This window comes from Opisthocomus hoazin, chromosome 2 (genome assembly GCF_030867145.1).
Source record: "Opisthocomus hoazin isolate bOpiHoa1 chromosome 2, bOpiHoa1.hap1, whole genome shotgun sequence".
NCBI classification, from domain to species: Eukaryota; Metazoa; Chordata; class Aves; order Opisthocomiformes; family Opisthocomidae; genus Opisthocomus; species Opisthocomus hoazin.
This window is the reverse complement of record NC_134415.1, coordinates 29,490,975-29,513,205: the sequence shown is the minus strand read 5'-3', so window position 1 is coordinate 29,513,205 and position 22,231 is coordinate 29,490,975. Positions and strand designations below refer to the sequence as shown.

At 36.1% G+C, this 22,231-nt stretch overlaps 1 protein-coding gene and 1 pseudogene across 2 annotated transcripts in view; both read left to right on the top strand.

Annotated features, from left to right (window-relative positions):
• GPATCH2 (G-patch domain containing 2) overlaps nucleotides 1–22,231 on the top strand; it is a 130,554-nt gene that overhangs the window by 2,526 nt on the left and 105,797 nt on the right. For both annotated transcript variants that reach the window (XM_075413014.1, XM_075413015.1), the window contains exons 2-5: nucleotides 5,899–6,612; nucleotides 11,968–12,029; nucleotides 20,382–20,564; nucleotides 21,699–21,778. In XM_075413014.1, coding sequence (XP_075269129.1) covers nucleotides 5,899–6,612; nucleotides 11,968–12,029; nucleotides 20,382–20,564; nucleotides 21,699–21,778 — 1,039 coding nt within the window. The remainder of the gene's footprint in view (nucleotides 1–5,898; nucleotides 6,613–11,967; nucleotides 12,030–20,381; nucleotides 20,565–21,698; nucleotides 21,779–22,231) is intronic.
• Nucleotides 7,926–8,160, top strand: LOC142360676 (U2 spliceosomal RNA; annotated as a pseudogene).

Sequence of the window (22,231 nt, the reverse complement as noted above, 5' to 3'; positions counted from 1 at the left end):
TACTGAACACTTCTTCAACGTTACATGTGAGTAGACTTCATAGCATTTATTGTTGTGCCTTCTTAGATAAGCAGCAGTTGTAGAAAAGTCAGATATACTGATTGCAAGTTTGGCCCTAATTTTTAGGAGGATCAGCGGTATAATCAGTTAATAAAATTCCATCGTAACTTTTTATTATATAGGACAAGTGTAAGGGAATTCTAAAACTTGTCTGAAGAAGTTGCTCAAATACAGAGCTGGTACCAAGAATTGATGTGTAGTATGTGATTGTGGGGAAAAAATGTTGCTACTAATTGTATAAAATTAAATGTATGGGAGCTGTATGTTTGATATAGAAAAGAGTTCACAGAAATTTACAGCAAGTGTAGTAATTGTCTTTAACTGTAGAATGACTCTCATAAATATTCTTTGTTTTTTTTTAATTGCTCCTATACTTTTATTATTTTGTGACACTGATTTGTATAAACACATAATTCACTGCAAAAAAAGGAGAGTTGGCATACCTTGAAGATGAGAAATAGCCTGGGGTTTTGGGTTTGGTTTTCCCTTTTCAGATATAGATGTGCTCCAAAATACTATCCTGACTTGTCTTAAGAGCCCTCATTTCTGATAACTGTTCAACGCTATCTTGTGTGAAACTCATATTAATTTTTTTCTGACATTTAATTTCTGTAAGTTTCTGTTCTGACAGTTTCAAACTCTTATAATAGGAAAATTACATGTTTGTTAAATTTCTTTGGTCTGCATGTCAGGTTTACTCTGAATGTATTGCCAGAGCATTGGCTCTTAGTCTTTGCAGGAATCACTGGGCAGGATCCTCAGAAGTGGAAGAGTACCAGGATTCTCTGTAGCGTTATAGCTATCTGTTATGCCTCGCAGTGATGGTTGGTATGGGCTAGAATGCATTTTGGTCATTGTGTAACTTTGAATACGTGGTTGCCCAGCGGACAATACCTAAGGACGTAGCTAGATGTGGATCTGGAGCTGGATGCTTTGTCTCCTCCTCTTGGTGATGGCCATTTGATGACAGGACAGTTTATATAACCTAGGCACAACTTCGGTTTCTGATGTATACCATAAGTTTCTATATAACATAGGTTTATCGGTTATTTCCTCAGCTACCATAGTATCTTGCTAACTGTTTAGTAATTATAACTAATTTGTGTTGCTCCATTTTGCTTTCCTCTTTGTGTATCTCAAGAACTATGATGGTTCTCTTTTTTTGAATCCATAAATTCTTCAGGCAAGGCTGTGAAACTTATTACATGCTACTCTTTCCCAAATAATTTCACTTGTTCAATCCAAATTTCAGTCACATTCATCAATAAAGCAAAGATCTCAAAGCTAATGTTCTAAGGCTTTGTGAAAATACCTTCTGAGGTGGAGAAATGGGATTCAAATTAGTACCTGTCTGAAGATAAAGGTACACTTCGAGTACAGCCATGTTATGAGACATTGAGAATCCACATAGGAAAAGATTATAGAAAGTCATGTTTTGTAATCCTGATGTTCAAGGAACTACTTGATTTTTCTTGTGCTCTTGGCATGTGATCAAGGTGGGTTGTGAAGGCAGCAAAAATTATGGTTCTTTTCAGAATTGATGAAACACAGATGCAGCATAACTTTAGCTACAAGAAACCACATATCTATTTAATAGGAAAAAGTGTAGAACTAGAAAATGAATGTAAGTGCAGCTGTCAGTTTAGTGAAAGATACTGCCTCTGCTTACGAGTTGTGCAGCTAAATTAGCTTTCCCCTGAGTGTGTGTTAAATATTTTGTGAACCGTCAGAGCTCTACCTTGTTGTATGCTTTAGATGGCAAATGAACAAAAATAATACTGGAATTTCAGTGAAAAAGCAAGTACTTATTGTTTCCATTAGGAGTTTCAGTACGGATATTAATACTGAACACAAGCTGTGTGAACTGTTTTGGAGTAGGTGAAAGCGGTTACACTGTTTCCTGCAACAGTACTTTTATCGTCTGTTCTGTTAAGGGTTAGAGGGGAAATGGGTCAGCCTTTGGTGAACTACATTAAAATTGCTTCAGATAAATGTAAAGGTCAGTGTAGGCAAACTAGATTTTCTTGTAGTAAAGTAGAATCTTCTCCTAGTGAAGACATTACAGTTTATTGCTAGCTGTGGGCTGTTGCTGTAACAGCATTTTTATAGCCTTATGTGAGTCATGCTAAACTGTGGCTCAACTTAATATTTTATGTACCTCAGTATGTTGTTACACATTCTTTATTACAACCTTTGGAATTTTTCATCTTCCTGAATGCAGTTGATACTCACTGATAATGTCTTTAATACTTCTTGTAGTTATTTTTCAACCTATTTCAAATGCAAATATTTTTGTTACAGTAACATCTGCAGCAGTGATTAAAATTACTTCATAGGTTTGGAATACAAGCTTGACAGCTGGTTGTGAACAATGGAGAAAGCTGCAAAACTGAGTTTGTCTGATAAATAATGCCGTGACAGAAATACACTCCTCAGTTTTGGAGACAGCTTTCAGATTAACTGTTCTATCTGGTTGCAGTTGCCTTTTTTGTTTTTCTTCAATGAGCAAGAGAAATGAGAGTTCCAATAAAAATAATCAAAAGAGATTTCTTGCATTTTCAGGAGAAGGAGTTTTAATGTGGACCACTGGCATGTTGGAAATGTGGTATGAATAAAAGGTTGAAGTAGTATGTGTATTGTATTCTCAGTCTATTACAAAATAGGTTCCAGTGTCCCAAACTGATCACGTAATTGTCATAATCATCCTAAGAAAACATGTTGAAGTAATTATAATATTAATTTGTATGCTCTGTCCAAGAGGTAATGCAGTTAGAATACAGTTGTGTTATACATGAGACCAAGTATTTTTACATTGTAAAAAGCACATGTAATTTTTAGGGTAAACAAGGTTGCTGCCTTGTACAGATCTTATTCCAGCAGCTGCAGTGAAGAGACCTGATATTCAACAGAAAAGATTAATTGCAGGAGTGCGTAAGATTCAAAGTCCTGCTGCTCAGGGCCTTGTAAGAATCATATTATCCCTTTACTTCAAAAACACTTAAGGATGTTCGCTCTTCTTGAGTTTCATCTTTTGGTCTGGCACCATCTGTATTGACAGTATTTTGGGGGCTATTCAAGGCCAGTTTAGATCAGATATATAAATCCAACCTGGATAGATTGTGTTTGGTCTTAAAATATTTCATAGAATTAAGGCAACTTTACCACCATACTGATGTCATTATGGGGCTTGGACTAGATGATCCCCAGAGGTCGCTTCCAACCTCAACCATTCTGTGATCTGGAGTAAGCTGGTATGTCCACTCTGGGAGCCACATTGATTTTAGCGATAGTTATCAATAGGGATTAAAGATACTGAATTGAATGAATTAATCATAAACTAAGGTGTAAAACATTCCCATTTCCTTTTCCTTTGTGCTGCAGGGGCGCTAGCAGAGTGGGCTACAAGAGATTACATATGCTAGTTTATATTCTGGCAAGTTAGCAGAAACCTGTTCATTTTGAGAACTACATGTAGGGTGAAGTTTTTTTACTAGTTCAGTTCTTGGTCCACCGCCACTGCTATCAATTTACTATAGATGTGAAAGCCTGTGGCAGAAGGGCTGGGCGGGCAGCTGGGGGAAGTGATGTCTCAGATTAACCCAAATAAATGTACTGGAGTTTGTCTGTTTGAATCTTATGGCTCTGTTTATCTTAGTGCAGAAGTATTAGAAGGCCCCTTAAACCTCAAGGGCATCTCGTTTCTGATATGTGCACCTGTGAGGATAGCTGTCTTCATGGGTGTTTAACATTAAGGCTAAAGGGACTAGTGCCCTCCCCATTGTACAAACGTACCTGGACTTGCCTCTACTGGTGGTTGAAATTCCTACTATGCAAGCAAAACCGAAACAACCCAACCATTGTCTGTGTGTCCATGCCCCTGTGTTCCAGCCCCGCTCCTGCCCACCCCCCCACCCACAAAAACCCTCTGCAGAAGTTGACACTGAAAACTCTAAGTAAGAAGTCGTGATGCCACATCTCTCAGATTAATTTGTAGGTTAATTGGCTTCCACTTCTTTCTTTCTCTGAATTTTCAGAAAATCATTGCTTCATTTGAACTGCATTTCCTACTGTGTTGCTTCTCCTGCTTCTGAGAATTATTTTTGGGTGATTATGGAGATTTTGATTCTTGTGAGCCAAATGGGTTAGGGAGAAAGTATAGCGTTCTTCCCGAGCTGTCTCACTGTTTGCAAGAGAATATGATGATTCTGCTGCACTAAGAGCCAGAGAAAATGTTAGGGTAAGAGGGAGTAATAGGACTAGAAAGTACAGCAGGGCAGAAAAGGAGGTAGGAGAAATAAATGCAAATGACACAGTAGTTTCAGGTATTCAAAATAAACTTGTGTTTTACCACTCTCTGTGCTTTTGGTGATCTTGCAACTGAAATGTTTAAAATAAGTATTTCTGAAAACGGTTTAAAAGGAGAATATATGATTTCTTCAGGTAAGGTATTTCATGACCAGCTTGGTTTTCTTCATAAACATGCTCTTCATTTCCCCCATTACTATTTAAAATTTGTGTACTTTACATTCGTGACTGTCCATTCAGCAATTACTATTAAGTACTTTTATCACTGGAGTTTGTGGCAAGAGGGAACCTGTGTGCTATGTGTCCAGATTTTCTCCATATCTACGACTCTGCTGGTATAGGTAGAAAAGTATTTGTTAGTTCCTCCATCAATTTATGTTGTAAAACAAAGTGAAGAGTCTTGGTTTGAGATGTTCTCTACATAATTTACTGTCTTCCATGTTTATCAGTTGGTGTAATGTAATAGAGCATGAACGTTAGTCTCTGCTTTACCTCAACGAGAGGCATCTTCTGATGCTTTGATGTGAGAATCTGATTGCTGTGTTTATAGAGAAGGTTCACAGCCTTCAGAGAAGGATTAGAGTTCAGCAGAAATCATTTAATGTTTTCTCTTCTTTTCATAATTACATTCGTGTAGTGCATGGGTGAATTTACTGAAGCATACTGAGTTAAAGACATGCTAAACGCTGCTGAAATTCAAGGAGGAAGGAGCAAAAAGTTTAAAAGGATAAGACCTTAATCAGACACTGTGTATGTTTAGGGATATTTTTCCTTACACAAGCATGTGATTCTATGGATGTGAGTGCCTACATGTGGTGGCGAACTTTGTATTTAATACTCTAGAATTACCTATAGCAGGTTGTTCTCTCCACTTAATATCACTTCACTGAATCAACATTTTAAAAAAATCAAACAGATATCAGCCATGTGGAAAGACAGAATTAGTCGGTATTAAAAAAAAGTCATGTTATCAAATAATTACTGTCTTAACTTCATTTTGGTCTTTAAGCAGCATCAAGAGATAATTGTCCTTAAAAGTTTTTTACCATAATGGCAACTCTTAAACAGAACTCCCTAATATGATATCAAGGAGGAATATTATATATTCCATTTCTAATTCATAAATTTAAAATGTGATCCATACCTGCAGTTAGAGTAAATGGTCTTTGACGTTCTCACCATGCGGAATCCCTTAAAATCGTAAAAATGTGATGAGGTGAATTAAAACCAAACAATAATGGTGAGGTCAAAAACAGATGGGGGGAGGGAAACCCTACTCTTCTTTCCAAGGCAGAAATTTGGAAACATACCATTTAAAAGGAATGTATGCTGATGTGTTGCAAACTGCATAGGACTGGTTGTCAAGATTTTGTCTCTCAGCAGAAATACAGTAATTTTTATAGGACGGACATTAAGACTAGCTTGCCTAAAGTGACTAATATGATTTTGGCAGGTAAAATTGTTACAGAGTTTATGCTTAACACTTCAGATTAATTTGTTGTTTTCTTGTGTTGTTTGCCTTGAAATATACAGGCATTTCAGTAGGACTATGGAGGAGCTGGTTCATGATCTAGTCTCAGCACTGGAAGAAAGTTCAGAGCAAGCCAGAGGAGGTTTTGCTGATACTGGAGATCATTCTCGAAGCGTGTCTTGTCTTCTAAAGCGACAAGCAAGGAAAAGGAGGGGAAGAAAAAGACGTTCATTTACCACCCATCATCCCTGGGAGACTGGTCACTGCTTAAGTGAAGGTTCTGATTCCAGTTTAGAAGAATCAAGCAAAGACTACAGGGAGAATCATGCTAATAAGAAAGACCACAGTGACTCTGATGACCAGTTGTTGGTTGCTAAACGTAGACCATCCTCAAACTTAAATAACATTAGAGGCAAAAGGCCTCTGTGGCATGAGCCAGATTTGGCTGTTGACAGTTTGGGAAACAGAACTTTGCGCAGGAGAAGAAAGGTAAAACGGATGGCAATAGATCTGCCATCAGAAGTCTCTAATGCTCTGACGATAACTCAACAGCAGGATAACAGCAGAGATCAAGAAATGGACAATAACAATAAATCATACCAACACCAAGAGTTTTCCAAGAGCAAAGTGAAAAAAAGAAAAGTAGCTGCAGCTCGACAAGGACCGGAAATCTTGGATGAAGGAGTAGTTATAGAAAATGAAGAAGTGAACCAAGCAAATAAGGACAAAATGGAATATGAGGAGCAAAAAGGTTCAGATGAGAACATGAGTGACAGGTTGTTCTTTCTCTTCTTTTACGGAAACTTTGGATAATGTTTCTTTGCTTTTATTACTGTTGCTTGTATTGGGAATCTTTGGATTTTTCTCCAATCACAGAGTTAAAATGCTAGCATCAATAGTATCTGTTTTAACAAGTTACTCTTAATTTTTTTTAAGTCTGCTTTTTCACATATATGAGTTGCTTAGGTTGAGAATTTCAGCATAAAATAGAGACTCATGTAGGAGAGGAATAACCCAGAAAAAAACTTTCTTGGAATAATATTTTCTAATTGTTTCAAGATTAAGAAAGACAGAGTATACAAATGATTAATATGTTTTTTTTCTGGGTGTTTCAACTGGTGACAGTTCTTTGACAAAAATTAAGTGTTTTACTGATTTCTAGACATTGGTACTTTGATTGTTATCTCTATTCATCAGAAGGGTTGTCAGTGTTTACAGTCACCATTTAGACGGTATGTTCTTATGTGTCATGGGCATAAAAAGTCTGCAGGTTGCCAAGGATATACATCATTTATGAAATGCAAAAACCAATTTACAGTTCAGAAACACCTGAGCTTACCATTAGAAAAATGGGGAAATGATGACCCTTTGGCAGTACACCTCATCCATCCATTCAAGACAGCACTCATACTACAATGGTAATTGTTTCCAAAGTACTATTTTGACAACACAGTAAGGTGTAAGTCATTTTTTCCACCATACACAAGGGATGATACCTGCAGGGCCTGGTAAGCTTGATTATGTTTATCCCATGTACCTGGTTCTGAATGCAGAACTGTCAACAGGCAAGAGTCATTAAAACACATAATTTTGGTCAGCTGCTTGACAGCGCTAGTGTCCCTGTTTTTTTCTGTAGGCATTTTAGAGACAAAATGTTAAGCCTTTTCCTTACTAGAGAGGTAGAATTGCGATGCAGAGTACCCAGGGGTTTCGACCAGAGCAGACAGATTGGTTACTGTAATAATGGCGGTACTGGTAAGTGACTGACTCCAGTTATTGTTGGAAAAGTCCTTCTAAGTCTATTATTCCATACTTGTTTTGTCCCTCACCTGCGAATGATAAGCAGCTGGAAGAGCTGAATGAATCTTGAGTCTCAAAATATTGTTCCTAACGTCTTAATTGCTAGAGCAGAAGCAGTCCTGCAGGGCAGCCAGTGCAAGTTCAGACATCTCACTTTGACGTGCAAGACACGAGTGTGTGTTTTCAGGAAGCCTTTAGAAAACTTCCCTGTTCTTTGATGGTACTGGGAATCTCTTCCCCCAAGTTTGGTACCTGAAGGCAGATGATTAAAAATTTCCTGGGAGCTAGGATCGCTTCTCGGCCTTTTGGCTAAGATCAAGTGTAGTGTAGAACTGTTGCATAGTTTATCATATGTCCATAGTCTTGTCACTTTTTTAAAGATTTTCTGTTATGCTATAAGGGTAACAGTTCTCTAACTTAAAAATTCTGTAGCTAATTTTTTTGGAGGAGAGTTTTGTTATCGATACGAAAATCTTCTTGTAGACTCCCAAAACTGTGCTACTTACAGGTCAGTCTGATTATCTTTTTATGTTTTCACAAAAGAAGTGTTACTGATTTAAAAATTCATCTTCCTCTTCAAAATGCTTGATGTTTTGTTAGGTGGAATGCTGTTGTTTTTCAAATCACACTTCAAATGTTTGTCTCTGGCCCCAGTAAATGGCCTTTAAACCATTCTCATAGTGTTTTCTGCTCATGCACGTGTTTGAGTGATGGTCTGTCATTCTACTGAATTCATGCAATTATCATCTGTACCAAAAGGTTTGGAAGCCACCGAATTTGAAAATTTGCATTCCAAAATGTGGTTGGAAATCAGCCTCTCAAGTGTGTACTCTATCCGAGTGTTTTGTGCGTGAATAATTTTAACTCATTTTAAACTAATTTTACTTAAATGCAATAGTGCTTCTATTGTTTGAGATCATTTAGTCTGAACTAGCAAACTCTGTTCCTAAGAGTATGTTCTAAAAATAAAAGCTGAGATTTTAAAAGGAAACATGAGTTTTTTAGGCTTGTACAAGATATGGAGAGCTAGCAGTGCATCTTGGTTAAGACGCCTGCTTCAACAACACTTGCTGGAAGAGGAAGAATAAAGAGTATACAAAGCTGCTCTAATTTTTTTACATTTGTATGCATACAGTTTAATAAATATTAAAGAAAGGATTATTTTTTCAATAATTCAGTTTTAAACAAAACAAAGCCAATAATTTTAAATGGGAGTTAAATTGGTTGGATCTAAACTTGGTGAGGAGAAGTTTTCAGTGCATGCATAAAATTACTTTCAAGTAACATATATATATTTGAAGTGCACGTTAAAAATGCTAAGTGACATTGCTTTTGCAGTCTTTTATCTGTGTGTGTTCAAACACCAAACACAACAATAACCAGTTTTTAAGTACAGGGTTCAGGAGTAGTAGTAGGAGTCTTCAAGCGCTTAAAATGTCAGCATCTAAATGATCCCTGTGAGGTTGGTTTTGAGCACTGGAACTGAGGTTTTTGTGATCAGAGCCTGTCCTTTGCTTGTTCTCACTTATTCTAGGGGAGCTTATGCTTAGCTCCTTGGTGAGTTTCAGCCAAATTTGGAAATACATGGAGTTCTGCATGTTATTTAATTCCTGCAAGCTTTGGCAACTGTTTGTGTTTTAGGTGACTAAATAGCGGCAAAATCTCAATTTCCCATTTTGAAAGAGAGCAGCAGTGAAACTCGGAGCAGCTGGCCTGGCAGTCAGTGCAAGCACACTGGCTGGTAGTTCTTGGGGACAGGCTTGGTTAGTAAGCAAAGGTTGCAAGTCTTATGTGAAACCAAGGTATGGGACTGTTTGCTAGTAATAATAATTAATAATAAAAATTATTTCTTCTTGTTTCTACAAATGTAAAACGCTGCAAAAGCTTTTTGCATAGTGCAGCTCTTCCTTCCAAGTTTTTGCCTGCATACCCTATTTTATACGACTAAGTGGAATCTGTGGCACTTTTTCTTACTCCTGAAAGTCTTGCTGTGAGTGGAATTCTCATTAAAAAGCAAAGGAATTAGCAATATACAGTGCAAAATTATATTAAAACTGGAAATAAATTCCATCATAACAGCTTTTGCGTACTTGGATATTAATGTATTAATTCCAGAGGTTTTGAACTTATTCAGTGAAATGACTGCCATCTAGCAATTATCACAGCTGTAGTCCCTGCCCTATTTGATTGTGGCCTGAGGAGAATGAACACTGTGGCTGTCATGGATATATCAGTGTTATAGTTTGATTTAAAAAAAAAACCAACCCAACAACAACAAAAAACCCAAAAAAACCCCATACAAACAAAAAAAACCAAAACAACTCAAACACACATTACTATGTGTAATTTTGACAATTTTAAGTGGCTATGTTTTCATGAAGTGGCTAGTCCTTTGGCAAGAATTATTGCACAATTTAAATATATTTTTTTTAAAAAGAAGAAAATAAAGGAAGGAGACTGTTTTCAAAATTGGAGATTTTGATAGGGAAGGTGGCTTAAATACTAGTCTTAAAAAGATTTCCTAACTTTCGTTTTAGAAAATACAATTAAACAATAAATGGATAGGAAGAATCTATGAAAAGGGGTGGTTTTTTCTTTGAGATGTATGATGTGAAATTGTTCACGATGAAATATAAGGACCGTAGAGCCATCTATGTTGTAACTAAAGTGAGGATGGGATGCTTACTAGAAAGAAGGTACTAGGATTTGCAACACTAGGAAGTTCAAGTTTTGGTCTCCCTCATGAAAAATGTTTCTATTCTCATTGCATGCCTGTCATCTTTCTTCTGCTTAGGGCAGTTGTGCAAGTGCTTAAGTCTGTTCTGATTATGTTGTGTATAAAAGATGGTATAAATATTACTTATACAGTAAGACTATGGATAAGCAGAAGATACAGCAAAGATTAGGAAAACTTAATCTTTAAACAGAGAACTCTGTGTAATATCTATATTTTGTAAAAAAAAAAAAAAAAAAAAAATCACTGTTTTCTGTCTCCTGATACCGTGTTGTTTCAAATCCTCTCAAAGGAAGATACAAAAACCAAATACGTACTTATTAAACACAAATTAGACTATATAATTTGTATTATAAGCTTTAAAAAAAAGAGGCTTAGTTTTGTGAGATAGTAACATTTAAAAGGAAATAACTTTCCAAAGCGTACTAGTTGTTTAGAAACAAAAATAAAACTAATTTATTAATTAGAAAGTAACTAAAAATAATTGAAATCAGTTGAATTCAAGTATAGGACTGCACGTATCTTTTGATATGAATAACTGTAGAAGGGTAAACAGACCTCAAGTGTTTATAAATAGCTTGCATGGAACATTGAGAGTAGCCATGGGATTTATAACTTGTACTTGAATTTGTGTGGTGAAGTGATCTTTTTCAAATTGTTCTACATCTCACTGTAAGTAAAACATGATAAAGTTTTGTTGAGAATATTACTTCCTTAACAGAGCTACTCTATTGACAAAAAATGAAATAATTGGTTTACAAAAATCCTTTCTTGTGAAACTCGCCAAATTGTGATCTGTGTTATTAAAAGACAAATCTGTTTTACTGTTTAGACACATGTGGAATATTGCTTGTAACAATGTGTGCACAACAAAGAGCAAAATACCTATTGATGTCTTTGAATTTAGAGAGACATGTGTGCATGTTGCATACGCACATTCTAATTTTAAGGCCATGATGGAAGTCACAGATAAGTAAACTGTACCTTGCTTTTTTTGTTGATATGATCATTGATCATATGTATTTTCTTCAGGGTGACCTTTATTTTGATTTAATTGGCTACCCTTCTTATAAACTTTTTTCCTTCTTCCCAAGTGGTATGTCATGAAACCTTAAGCAGTGTCTTCTCCAGAATACTTGCAAATGATGTTTAGAAAGGTAATTTGATTTTCAGATTCTTATAGTTTCATGTGCTGAAGGAAGGCTTAGGCTGCTTTTGATTGAGACTTTTCCTATTTTATTGAGCAGTGGTCTTCCAGGATCAAGCTGAATTGCACAGCGTAAGAAGGAAGCAGTGAGCATTTGATGGAAGCAGATAATAAAATGCATCAATTGTGTCAGCACCTCGTTGCAGTCACATCTGGCTTACTGTCAGGGTACCATTAGATTCCTGTGGTTTTATGTGCCAAAAATAATACGCTTCGTAGTTAATGGAACTAGGATATTTGCAGTTTGATTAAAAAAAAAAAGTCATCCTATTTTCTTTCCGATCTTTGTTGGGCTTAAGTTCAATTTGAGCACAGCCTTGTCTCCTTAAAATTTTACGACTGAAAGATCAATTGTTCTTTTGATCTGTTTCTTTCTTTCTCTTATTACAGTGAATCCAGCAGTCTGAGCAGCAGTGATGCTGGTTTGTTTACCAATGATGAGGGAAGACAAGGTATTGAAACAATCTTTCCCTTCTCCACCCCTCAAACCACATCAGTTGAAATTCTGTAGGCGTTACAAGTTATTCCATAGGTTAATTACTATATTTCAGTTGCTATTACTATTTTAATGAGTAGAAGTATAGCTTGCTTTTTCAATTTTTTAAAATGTTAACAGAGGGTGTCCTGAATCCATGACTTAATCAAAAGCTGTCTTGAGAAACAGTCTCTTTAATGTAATAAACTTATTTGTAACTTGAGTATCTCTGAAAGTTTATCTATACTAAGTTTTAATTCTTCTGTTCCTCCAATTTTTGGACAGGACTCTGTGATCATAGGGCTGGTTCTCAAACTTGTTTTGAAGTGTCTTTTTTCCTTCTTTTCTTCCAAATTGATAATGGCAGGATTTTATAATTCTTTTTTATTTGGAAGTTTGTTTCAAACTACTTTTCAAACAAGCTACTTTTTCAGCAGGCTTAAGATTGAGGTTAGAAGATGCATGCTGTTTAAAATCTCTCCCCTCTGAAAATTTTTTCTTTAATCTAAAATGCAGTGAAGATTCAAATTCTTCCTTTAGTATGCATAATGTTCTCACATGTTCTTATGTGGTAAAACTAATGACGATGGAATATAAGGGATTTTTTCAGCTTTAGTGTTTATTGCCATCTTTAAGTGCAACACATTTGCATGTATTATGCTAGCATCTTAGTGCCCTGCTCATGGACTAGGAAATCACTGACAGTGTACAAAAATGAGACAAAAATAGTCACTCAGGTGATTAAGACTTGCTTTTCTATTGGCAATTCTTAAGTCAGTGGTAATGGAGATTATTTTCGTACGCATTTTACCACAGACTACTTGGGTGTGTGCAAGAAAATAAATTCTGGCCCCTTGCACAGATCTAGGTTAAAGGAATGTTCTTTTTTTTTCTCCCTCTAAAAAAATATGAAAGAGACTGAATTATACATTAATCTTCTATTTTAATGCTACAGTAGGGTGATGATTTTTCAGGCTTGGAACAGAGGTGTTACCTTCCTTGCTCAACAGTAACTTGTGCTACATAAACTGTACCTCCCAGGCTGAGTATCTGTTTTTAGTTGTGCTAACACATAGCTTTTTTGAAGAATTCCGGATCTCTTCAAAAGTTTAGGTCAATCTTTTAACTTCAGGTGAAAAGTATTTCAATATAAGACACATAAAAAAAATTTGCTTGTACTTCCCTATATGAATTTCTCTTTTGAATTACAATTTTTAAAACTTTTGTTTCCTCTGTATGTAATGTGACCTACTGCATTTTGTATTTACATACGTTTTTGAAGTACCATTCCAATGTATTTGTATCAATATTTTTGTCCTTAAATCCTGAACTAAATTATTTAAATCTTTCGATAATATTGTTGAAAATGTCTCAGTTACTTTCTAGTTTTTGTGGGAGGAAAAATTTCCCTGTTGGATTTTTTTGAACCTTGATTCAGTTTGATTGTAATTTTTAAGCAGAAAGCATTAGACCTGAAATAGTATCCTGAAATATAAATAAAAGGAACAACAGTGATTAAATTTGAAAAGAATATTGTCAGGACAAAACACTGTTTGTTTGTTTTAATCTCCACTTTGAACTAGTTATTTTGAGGGTATGATCAGAAGACCATTAACTTCACACTGGATTGCAGACATATTCTTAGATCCGCATTACAGCTTTGGTTTTTTGAAGACTTTTCCATAAAAGTGTTATTGGAGATCCTAATGCAAAACCAGAATTATTTATTTTCTGATAATACTTATTCCCCCCTAAAGAAAATGCTAGTAACTTTTATGTTTGTACTCCTCTTATGAAGTAAGATAAGGTTATTTTATCTCTGTAAAGTAATTTATAGCTGAGCTGAGACACATATGAAATCGAAAAGAATGAAGGAAGAAGAAAATAAGTCTGATGAAAGCAAAGAAAAAGCCTAGGTGAGAGAAACGAAGCTGGAAGAGGAAAGGGTGAAAATGTATTATGGGAAGAACTGGCTGATTTTGCTGTCCGTTTTTAAACACTGGGCTGATTCCTGTCTTCCCACTGTCCCTCCTTCAGGATATATGTTCAGAATATCAGCATCTTGACCTCATTTGTACTTTAAATTTTCTGCGCTTCTGACTTCAGGTTTCCACGAAATCAGGCGGAGAACCAGAGACTGATTAATGCTGCCTGGTGAAATACTTGGTTTAAATGATGTGCCTGCCATCATTGAGAAGTTTGGGTAGCAGAGTACAAGAGGATCCTGTTCTCCAGGGCAACATTTGTTCATTTTGTGTCTCTGAGATTAAGAACAGTATCTCATTTATTGCAGACAAATATTCTTTGTAAAACCCTAATTAATTCCCAAAGCACATTCATCCTGTGGGACAGACATTCTAGAAAAGAAAGTGATCTAAAGGAGCAATTTCTTTGAGCAGTTGGCCAGTCAGTTAAACAGTTGAGTATTTTGTTCTGAGCTTTGGAGGGCCTGACCTTGCAACTTTTAATATTTCCCAAAATTATTTCAGAAAGCAAATGGAAATAAATTCTACCACAGTAACTGCACTCTTCTGTGCACTGACTCAGAAGAGCTTCAGCTTTTATAATTTGATTCAAGAGAACCAGGTGTAGCTGTATTTGGGGGTAATAGTGGGTTAATTGCTAAATATATTTTAAAATTGCCATCAATTGCTATGATAAAAGAAAATTGCTGAGACTTGAAAATCCTGTGTTCAACTTCTGTGTTGTGCCATCTAGCATTTTTTAAAAGCATTTATACCCTTTTCTTTTCCAGCCTGCCTCTGTTCCAGTCTCGTAGCTTTTTTGATTTATTTTGTTCCTATGAAGTCCTCGTCTTAGCCTAGCCATGCTTGTCCTCCTTTTGCAAGTTATCTAAGTGCTTACGTGAGGTCATGTGAGAGGGCAAAAGCAGCTCTCTTGCTGTGCTATATTCCACTATGATATTACATTCTGGAAGATGTAATTGGTACTCAATGTTTTGCAGTCACAATGTGGCAGATGTTTTTCTTCTGTGAAACACTGCATTCCCTGTACAGTTAACCAGGAAAAAACTTAAAGATCATGGAAAATGATCAGTGCAGGTACAGTCAGTGAAGAAGATAGCTGCTGCCTATGAACTGCTAACTATTAAGAAGCCTGAAGGGTTTTTTTTCAGAGGATTGTAAATTGGCCAACTTTGGGGTAAGATTTAATATAGTTAACAAAAACCCAAAACCCTGTGCAGATATCAAGCCCTTGAGCCCATGAGTGTGGAGGTGGGAGAGCCTTGCAACAACGTGAAAGAACTGAACGTGGCTGGAACTTATGTATCAGAAATCCTTGTGTCTGTCTTTTTTCTTCCTACTCTTTCCTTTGTTCCTAGTAGCATTTTCATAAATGGCTAGTTTGCAGTTATTAAAAGCTTTCATGCTAAGCAGTGTTATGCCCAGTGTAGAAAACTTTTGCAGGAAGTGTTTCAAAACAAAAGTCTAATCTTACATTGCAACATACAATACAACTCAATTATAAGCCTAGCTAGGAGAATCACCTGCAGTTCCAAGGCACTTTACAGGTGTGCTTTACAAAGGCACTCTATAAGTTAAGCTTTCAACACAATATTAACAAAACTATAATATTTTTTCAAACACTAGTTGATATCATTGCTGTTCTGGGGGAAAAAAAAGTCAAATTACAGCTGTCATAGAATCATAGAATGCTTTGGGTTGGAAGGGACCTTTAGAGGTCATCTAGCCCAACCCCTCTGCAGTGAGCAGGGACATTTTCAACTAGATCAGGTTGCTCAGACCCCCGTCCAACCTGGCCTTGAATGTTACCAGGGATGGGGCCTCCATTACTCTGGGCAACCTGTTCCAGTGTTTCACCACCCTTACCATAAAACATTTCATGCTTATATCTAGTGTAAATCTATGCTCTCTTAGTTTAAAGGCATTGCTCCTTGTGCTATCGCAACAAGCCCTGCAACTACATTTTTTTAATGAATATACCCAACTATATGATACCCAATAATGAATATACCCAGCAATATTCTTCGATGAATTTTATAGTGTGGGTATGGTAAATAAAGCATTCTATTCTGCATTCCTAGTCCATCTACACCTACTAGTACACTTGGGGAAATTCAAAGTTTGACTTAAAACCTCTTAAATCATGACATGCAGCACTTGAAATGTCCTTTAAGATCTAAGCAAGTAGGAAGGAAAATTATATTAATAGTGTTAAACAGTTAAAATTGCAGAAGGTCAGGGAATGTCAGAGTTCCACTGTGAATGTGGCTAAGCTTTTAAAGATAGCTGTTCATTATTTTTTGATTAAACATATATTCATTACGATGTCCTTTATGAAGATGACCCACTACTGATTCGGTGTATAGGAAGTCTATCCTTTTGTCTTCTCTAGCGAGAAACTACATTGGACTTTGTATAGCATCTCAGTAGCTGCAAGTGTCAGGATGTCGTTCTCCATATATAAAGGAAATAGAATATGCAAAGCTAAGTGTAAACACACAGGTTTTGAACTGTTGTGGCTAATTAGTTTGTAGTCTTTGCAGGTGAAAAAGAAATAACATGAAATTGTTGCGTATGACCTGAATAGTTGAGATCCTAAATATTGTATATGGATCACAGTGGTAGACATGAGCATAAAGCTGAGATCACGTGATATCTATCCTTGGTCTGGTTTATTAATGGCATACCTGCACAGCTCTCCTGGTCGAGCAGGATATGGTATGACACTGGATGGGAGGAGGCCTCCATGTGACGTTTTTATGCTTGAATCAGAACTAGGTGCTTAAATTGAATGGTGTCCTGCTATTCCTTTTGCCAAGGTGGCTCTGTAAAGCTCAAAGAGCAAGACGCAGTGTGCTTCTGTGGATGGGTAACTGAAGTTTCTGCTTTCCTGAAACTCCTTGTATGTGTTACAGTTAATCTTCTGGTGACTCCAAATGATTATTTGTTAGCAGTAGGAGGTCTTTTTACCTAGAAAGAGGTATACTAGGCATGGAAACGAGACTAGCGTATTTTACAGTCCACATGCTATTTCTCTCTGTGTGAGTTGATGGATAATGGAGCAGCACAGCATCAAGTGATGTTCATAGGACACAGATGCCAAACTGTTTTCACGGTAGCCTCTCAAGGTAGGTTGTGGTTGTTACAGGGAAGCATACGTACACCATATGTGACTGCTGTGGAGGGTAGTCTGGCCATTTTGAAATAAAGCTAGAAAGAGGTGGAAAACTCATGTGCAGTGGAAAGTGTGTCTGTTATAATCCTGCACCTCTTTAGCTAAAATAAGATTCAGGTGAAGCTATTCAGCTATTTTGAACATGAAACTGATGGCGAGGTGATGCAAATGGTGTCTGTGTCCATAGAGAAACCATAAGAAACCCACATAAATAATTTTCTAAACTTCTTAAAAGGGAAGGCAAGTAATTTAATGTGAAGGACTGCTAATCGGATAGACATGTAGACTCTGTAATACAGAAGTGAAAATTGGGGGGGAGGGGAAAGCTTAAAAATGAATAAATAAAGCCAGAAATTGAAGTACCTTGAAATTTTAGAATTCAAGTTGACATTTCTGAGCCTTGAATGGATTTTTTTTGTTTTGTTTTGTTTTATTGATCAGTAGAGTTATAATTGAATGTAAATTGCTTTGAAGTAATTTGTTGAAGCTTTAGCATTACCCAGAAACAAATTTGTTGTATTTTAAATATGGGGCTAGGAGAATGCATAGGCTCAAAGATAAGTTTTTGGAGATCTGGAGGTGGTTTTACCATTACTGTAGCTTGGAACAATGTGATCATTTTCTATGGTCTTGGGCAGCAGCCCTGAGAGGGAAGGACAGTGTAGTGAATCTTCTGAAGTATTTTGAAGTCAAAAATGCTGCTTTTAATTATTAGTTCTTGTGAGTTCATGTTTTCCGTGAATACTGTGTTGCCTTTTGAGACCTGCAAATTAGGCAGGAAAAAATTGAAGTAAGTGGTTACCAAACTCTTGAGCAGGGAGGCCTCTGTGTTATATTGCGTGTACGTATGAGGTCGGGAATTGATTAAATGGAGTGGTCTTCCCTGACTCCTTTTGAAGACCGGCATCCCTTCAGGGTCGAGCAACTGGTAAACAAAAGGCCTGTGGGTGCTCTCACTTGCATAAGAATAGTAGTAATAGGTTTATGCTTACCTAAAGGTGATAATGTGATTGAAAATAGTCAAAGGATTCAGAGTTGTTCAGAGTGCACAGGCAAGGAAGCTAAAAACCAGGTATACCTGGATTCTGCTGTCATGTTGTAAAAGTCTATGATGCTTAGATCTTAAGTCCTTTATTCTGCTTTTGGTGGTAAGCAACATAAGTGCTTAGGGAAGTGTATAATAATAGCGTAACAGGTAAGATGTTTTAATGGATAGTTGCTTAACATACTAATATTCGTATTGCACAAAAAAGGAAAAGTAATTTTTTATTTTTTCCAAAGAACCATTGTTGGGCATATAGCAAAGGTACCAGTATCCTTCCATAGTCCCTGTTTGTCTTATCTTGCAGGGCACCAAGCCAGTCTTAAATTATAGGTCTTTCTTCCAAGCCTGCATTACAGATCTCTTACAGACTTCTCTCCTTGAGCCAATTGTGAAAGCCAACTTCAGAATTCTCTACTTAATTTCATAGCTGAATTGTGTTACAAGACTTCTTTTGAGTTCCTGATAGTATTTCTTATTAGTCAGGGTATGTAGAACTCTCAGGACAAAGTATTCAGATAAAATTTATCTACAGAAGAGTTTGGAAAATCTGAACAAAGGAGTTCAAACTGAGTTCCAAACCATGGATCAATCTAATGAAAAGGTGCGATCCTCCCTCTACTACCACCACTGTCTCTGTTCAGTACTCCTAGACATCCTCCAAAGAAACCATACTTGGCCAGAATCAATCAAGGATAAAATGAATAGTGAACACCTTTGTGAAATAGCATAGCTATAAATGAGTATTAGAATAAATATGGAGAGTAATCTGAAATGTGCCAGGAACACAAAGAAACTTAAATCTTGTTTGGGCCTATGTGTCTTTTTCCACCTCTGTTTTCCCCTTCTTCCATTGAAAAGTTCCTGTTCTTTAGCTGCTGCTAATTTTGCTGATAATAGTGATTGTTAAACATGTAAGGATCACATTTCACCTGCAAGTGACCAGTGAGGGGCCTTAATTATTGAATTACTTGTCCTGAATGTTTACAGCCATTTTTGCTGGTGCTTGATCTTGAAGTATTCTTTTCATTGCAACAATTTATTTGAATAAAGTGTTGAATTTTTTTTTCCTCAAACTTTGGCTTGGGTTTTCATTATTTGTACTTTTCTATTGTGAGGTTGAGTGGCAATGAAATTTTACACAAATGCTTTTTGTTCTTGTAGATTATGTCTAATAAATCTTGCATTTGTGTCTTGCTTGGTCCTGCCTAATTAAAAATTGAAATGCCAAACAAATAATTTATATGCAGAAATAGTGAGGCATGGTTTGGATACTTTGAAGTAGAATTAAAATATACAGCACATCCTTTGAAAGCTAATTTTTAGGTGTAGGAAAGGGAACTTGTCTTATGAAGATATTTTCTGATCTTCTGTAAACTATCTGGTTTATGTAAAAAGACGTGTTTTAAAACAAATATAGCAATTTAATTTTAGTTGCCAGTGTGTTCATGAGCTAAGTTTAAGATCAGATTTTCAGTTTTGTCTTGTTTTTGACCTTAAATCCAGATATTTAAATACTAAATCTGTAAATATTGCCAGTAAAAATGACCGGCTTTGTGGTATAATGCAATATAATTCTCAATCACATGATACTGTCAGTTTTCATTTAAAATCAACTTTTTCAAAACTTATTTCTAAATGAACTTAATCTGATTAACTTCATTTAGTCACATCTGTTCATGATTGTTTTCCCCTTTTACTAGCCATACAAATCATGAAATTAAGCTAATTATATACCATTATCAGCAGCAAAGAACTAGTTTCACAGTTTTATACCTTTTAATTCCCTGCAGGAGATTAAGGCTTGTTTTTTGTTAATATGTAAAGTGCAGTAACTTAAATGGATTTCCCTGCAGTTACTGCCAAAGGATTAACTAGTTTATTATTGTTTTTCTCTATTGTAAATTGGTTTTAAAACATTACATTTTATGTGGTTTCATTGATTGCAATGCTTGTCATGCTATTGAGAAACATTTTCCAAATAGAACTGCTCTATGCGAGTAATTGTTATACAGCTATAAAGCAAAAGAAATAATTGTCCTGTCAGAGTGTTTATTGATGGTAACATCTGATTTTTATCTTCTCTGCTCCTCCCTCTTCTTTGGGGGGGATACTGATCTCACACAGGTGATGATGAACAGAGTGATTGGTTTCATGAAAATGAATCTGGTGGAGCATGTGGAATTACAGGAGTTGTTCCATGGTGGGAACAAGAAGACTCTACAGAACTGGAGAGAGAATTGCCTGATCCAGTCTTTGAAAGTATCTTAACCGGTACTTTCCCTCTTATGTCCCGTTCAGGGAGGAGAGGTAAGTAGCAATCAAACAAATGCAAACTGTAGAATTGCTTGGGTACAGTAGAAGGATGTCTGTGGATTATACAGAGTGTGTAAAATGTGGACAAGGTCTTGGAGTTACTAGTTTGTTTCCTTGAACTATTTCATTGTTAAGATATCATTAGAGAGAAGTAATTAAAGTCAATGATTAGAAAAGGCAGAAAGTGCAAAACTTGGTTCATTTTGATAGCCTGCTCTTTCATTTGTTGTCTTGATGTTTGCATGGAGAATTTTTAAGTGTTATTTAAAGTGAATCTTTATATTCCATTTTGTTCCTAGCTTCTGTGACAATGTTTAGAATTCTATAGAAGTTCATTAATTCAAAGGCTGGAAAGACTAGTGTGGCCATCTGTTTTGCTTTGCTTTATGGCCGGGCCATTTTATCTGTAGACAAAAGAAGGATTCCTATAGGGCAAGGATTGATATTGTAACTTAGAAAATATATTTTTTTTTATTATTCTTTAAAATTCTTCAGACAACTGTGGATCCAGCGTATCCAACGGTAAATTGTACCAGTGTTAGATTGCTTTTACAGGTAGGAACCCAAAGATTGAAGTCTAAAGATTGAAATTGTCAGACCTCACCTTGCTGCCAAAGAATTTTGTTGTACCTTCCCTCTGCCACAAGGATCTTCTTTTACATTCGGATACAGGTCTTTTATGTGAGCAGTGGTCAAACCACTTTTAAACTGCTGCACACACTGAATGCTTGAATTCTTTTGTGAGGCTTATTTTACAGATGCTTGGAATTTTTTCTTGGTCTCTGCATATTCACCAGATTTAACACTTTCTAGTACTAATGACGTTGTAAGTGATGCAAAAATCACCTTCCTACTGTAATTCAGTATGGTCTGCTTATGCAGCCAGTTGTACATAGAACCAGGATAGCGGTAAGAATATCTACAGAAATACTCATTTTCTTGAAAACTTAGTCTTTCTCTCACTTTTCCCATTCGGTGGTCTTTGTTTCCACCTGTATAATGTTTGACAATATTAAGGTGTTTTTGTTTAGATGAAGTCACATTAACAGATTGGTATGTAATGGTGAATTTTATTGGTTATATGGTATAGGAAATATTCTTAAATCAATTCGTACTTCATTTTTGTAGGTTTCCAGAGTAGGTTTAGTCATCTTCATGGAATGCCAGCAAGAAACATAAAAAAAGCTTCAGGAAGCCAGAATGCATTGGTAGGTGCTTTTATTATTTTAAGCTAGTGTGCACTGTTCTTAGAGGTTTTTTTTGAAAAAACATATTCCTCTCATTCTTGTTTCTTAATGTTGTAGATAGGTAATGGAATGGTAAGACTGCAGTGCCACTGCTGCCTGATATTGTTTGTTTGATTTTTTTAGTAGTTAGACTCTTCCCACTGCAATTCTATTGTAATGGAATATTTGTGTGTACTTGAATGGCAGAAACAGTCTGACACTGTTTCTCAGTACTTATCTTGAACTGAGTGAAGGAAAAGATTTGGGGAGGTGTTATTTAACATTTTCAGTATGTATCTTATGTCTATATGAAAACATGTTTTTCTCCTCTTACAATGAAAATCAAACCAAACTCATTTTGTGGGGTTTTTTTTCTGATACGTTCTAGGATATATTATGGTACAATTCTGATTTTTTTTGTAATTTGTTTTTGTC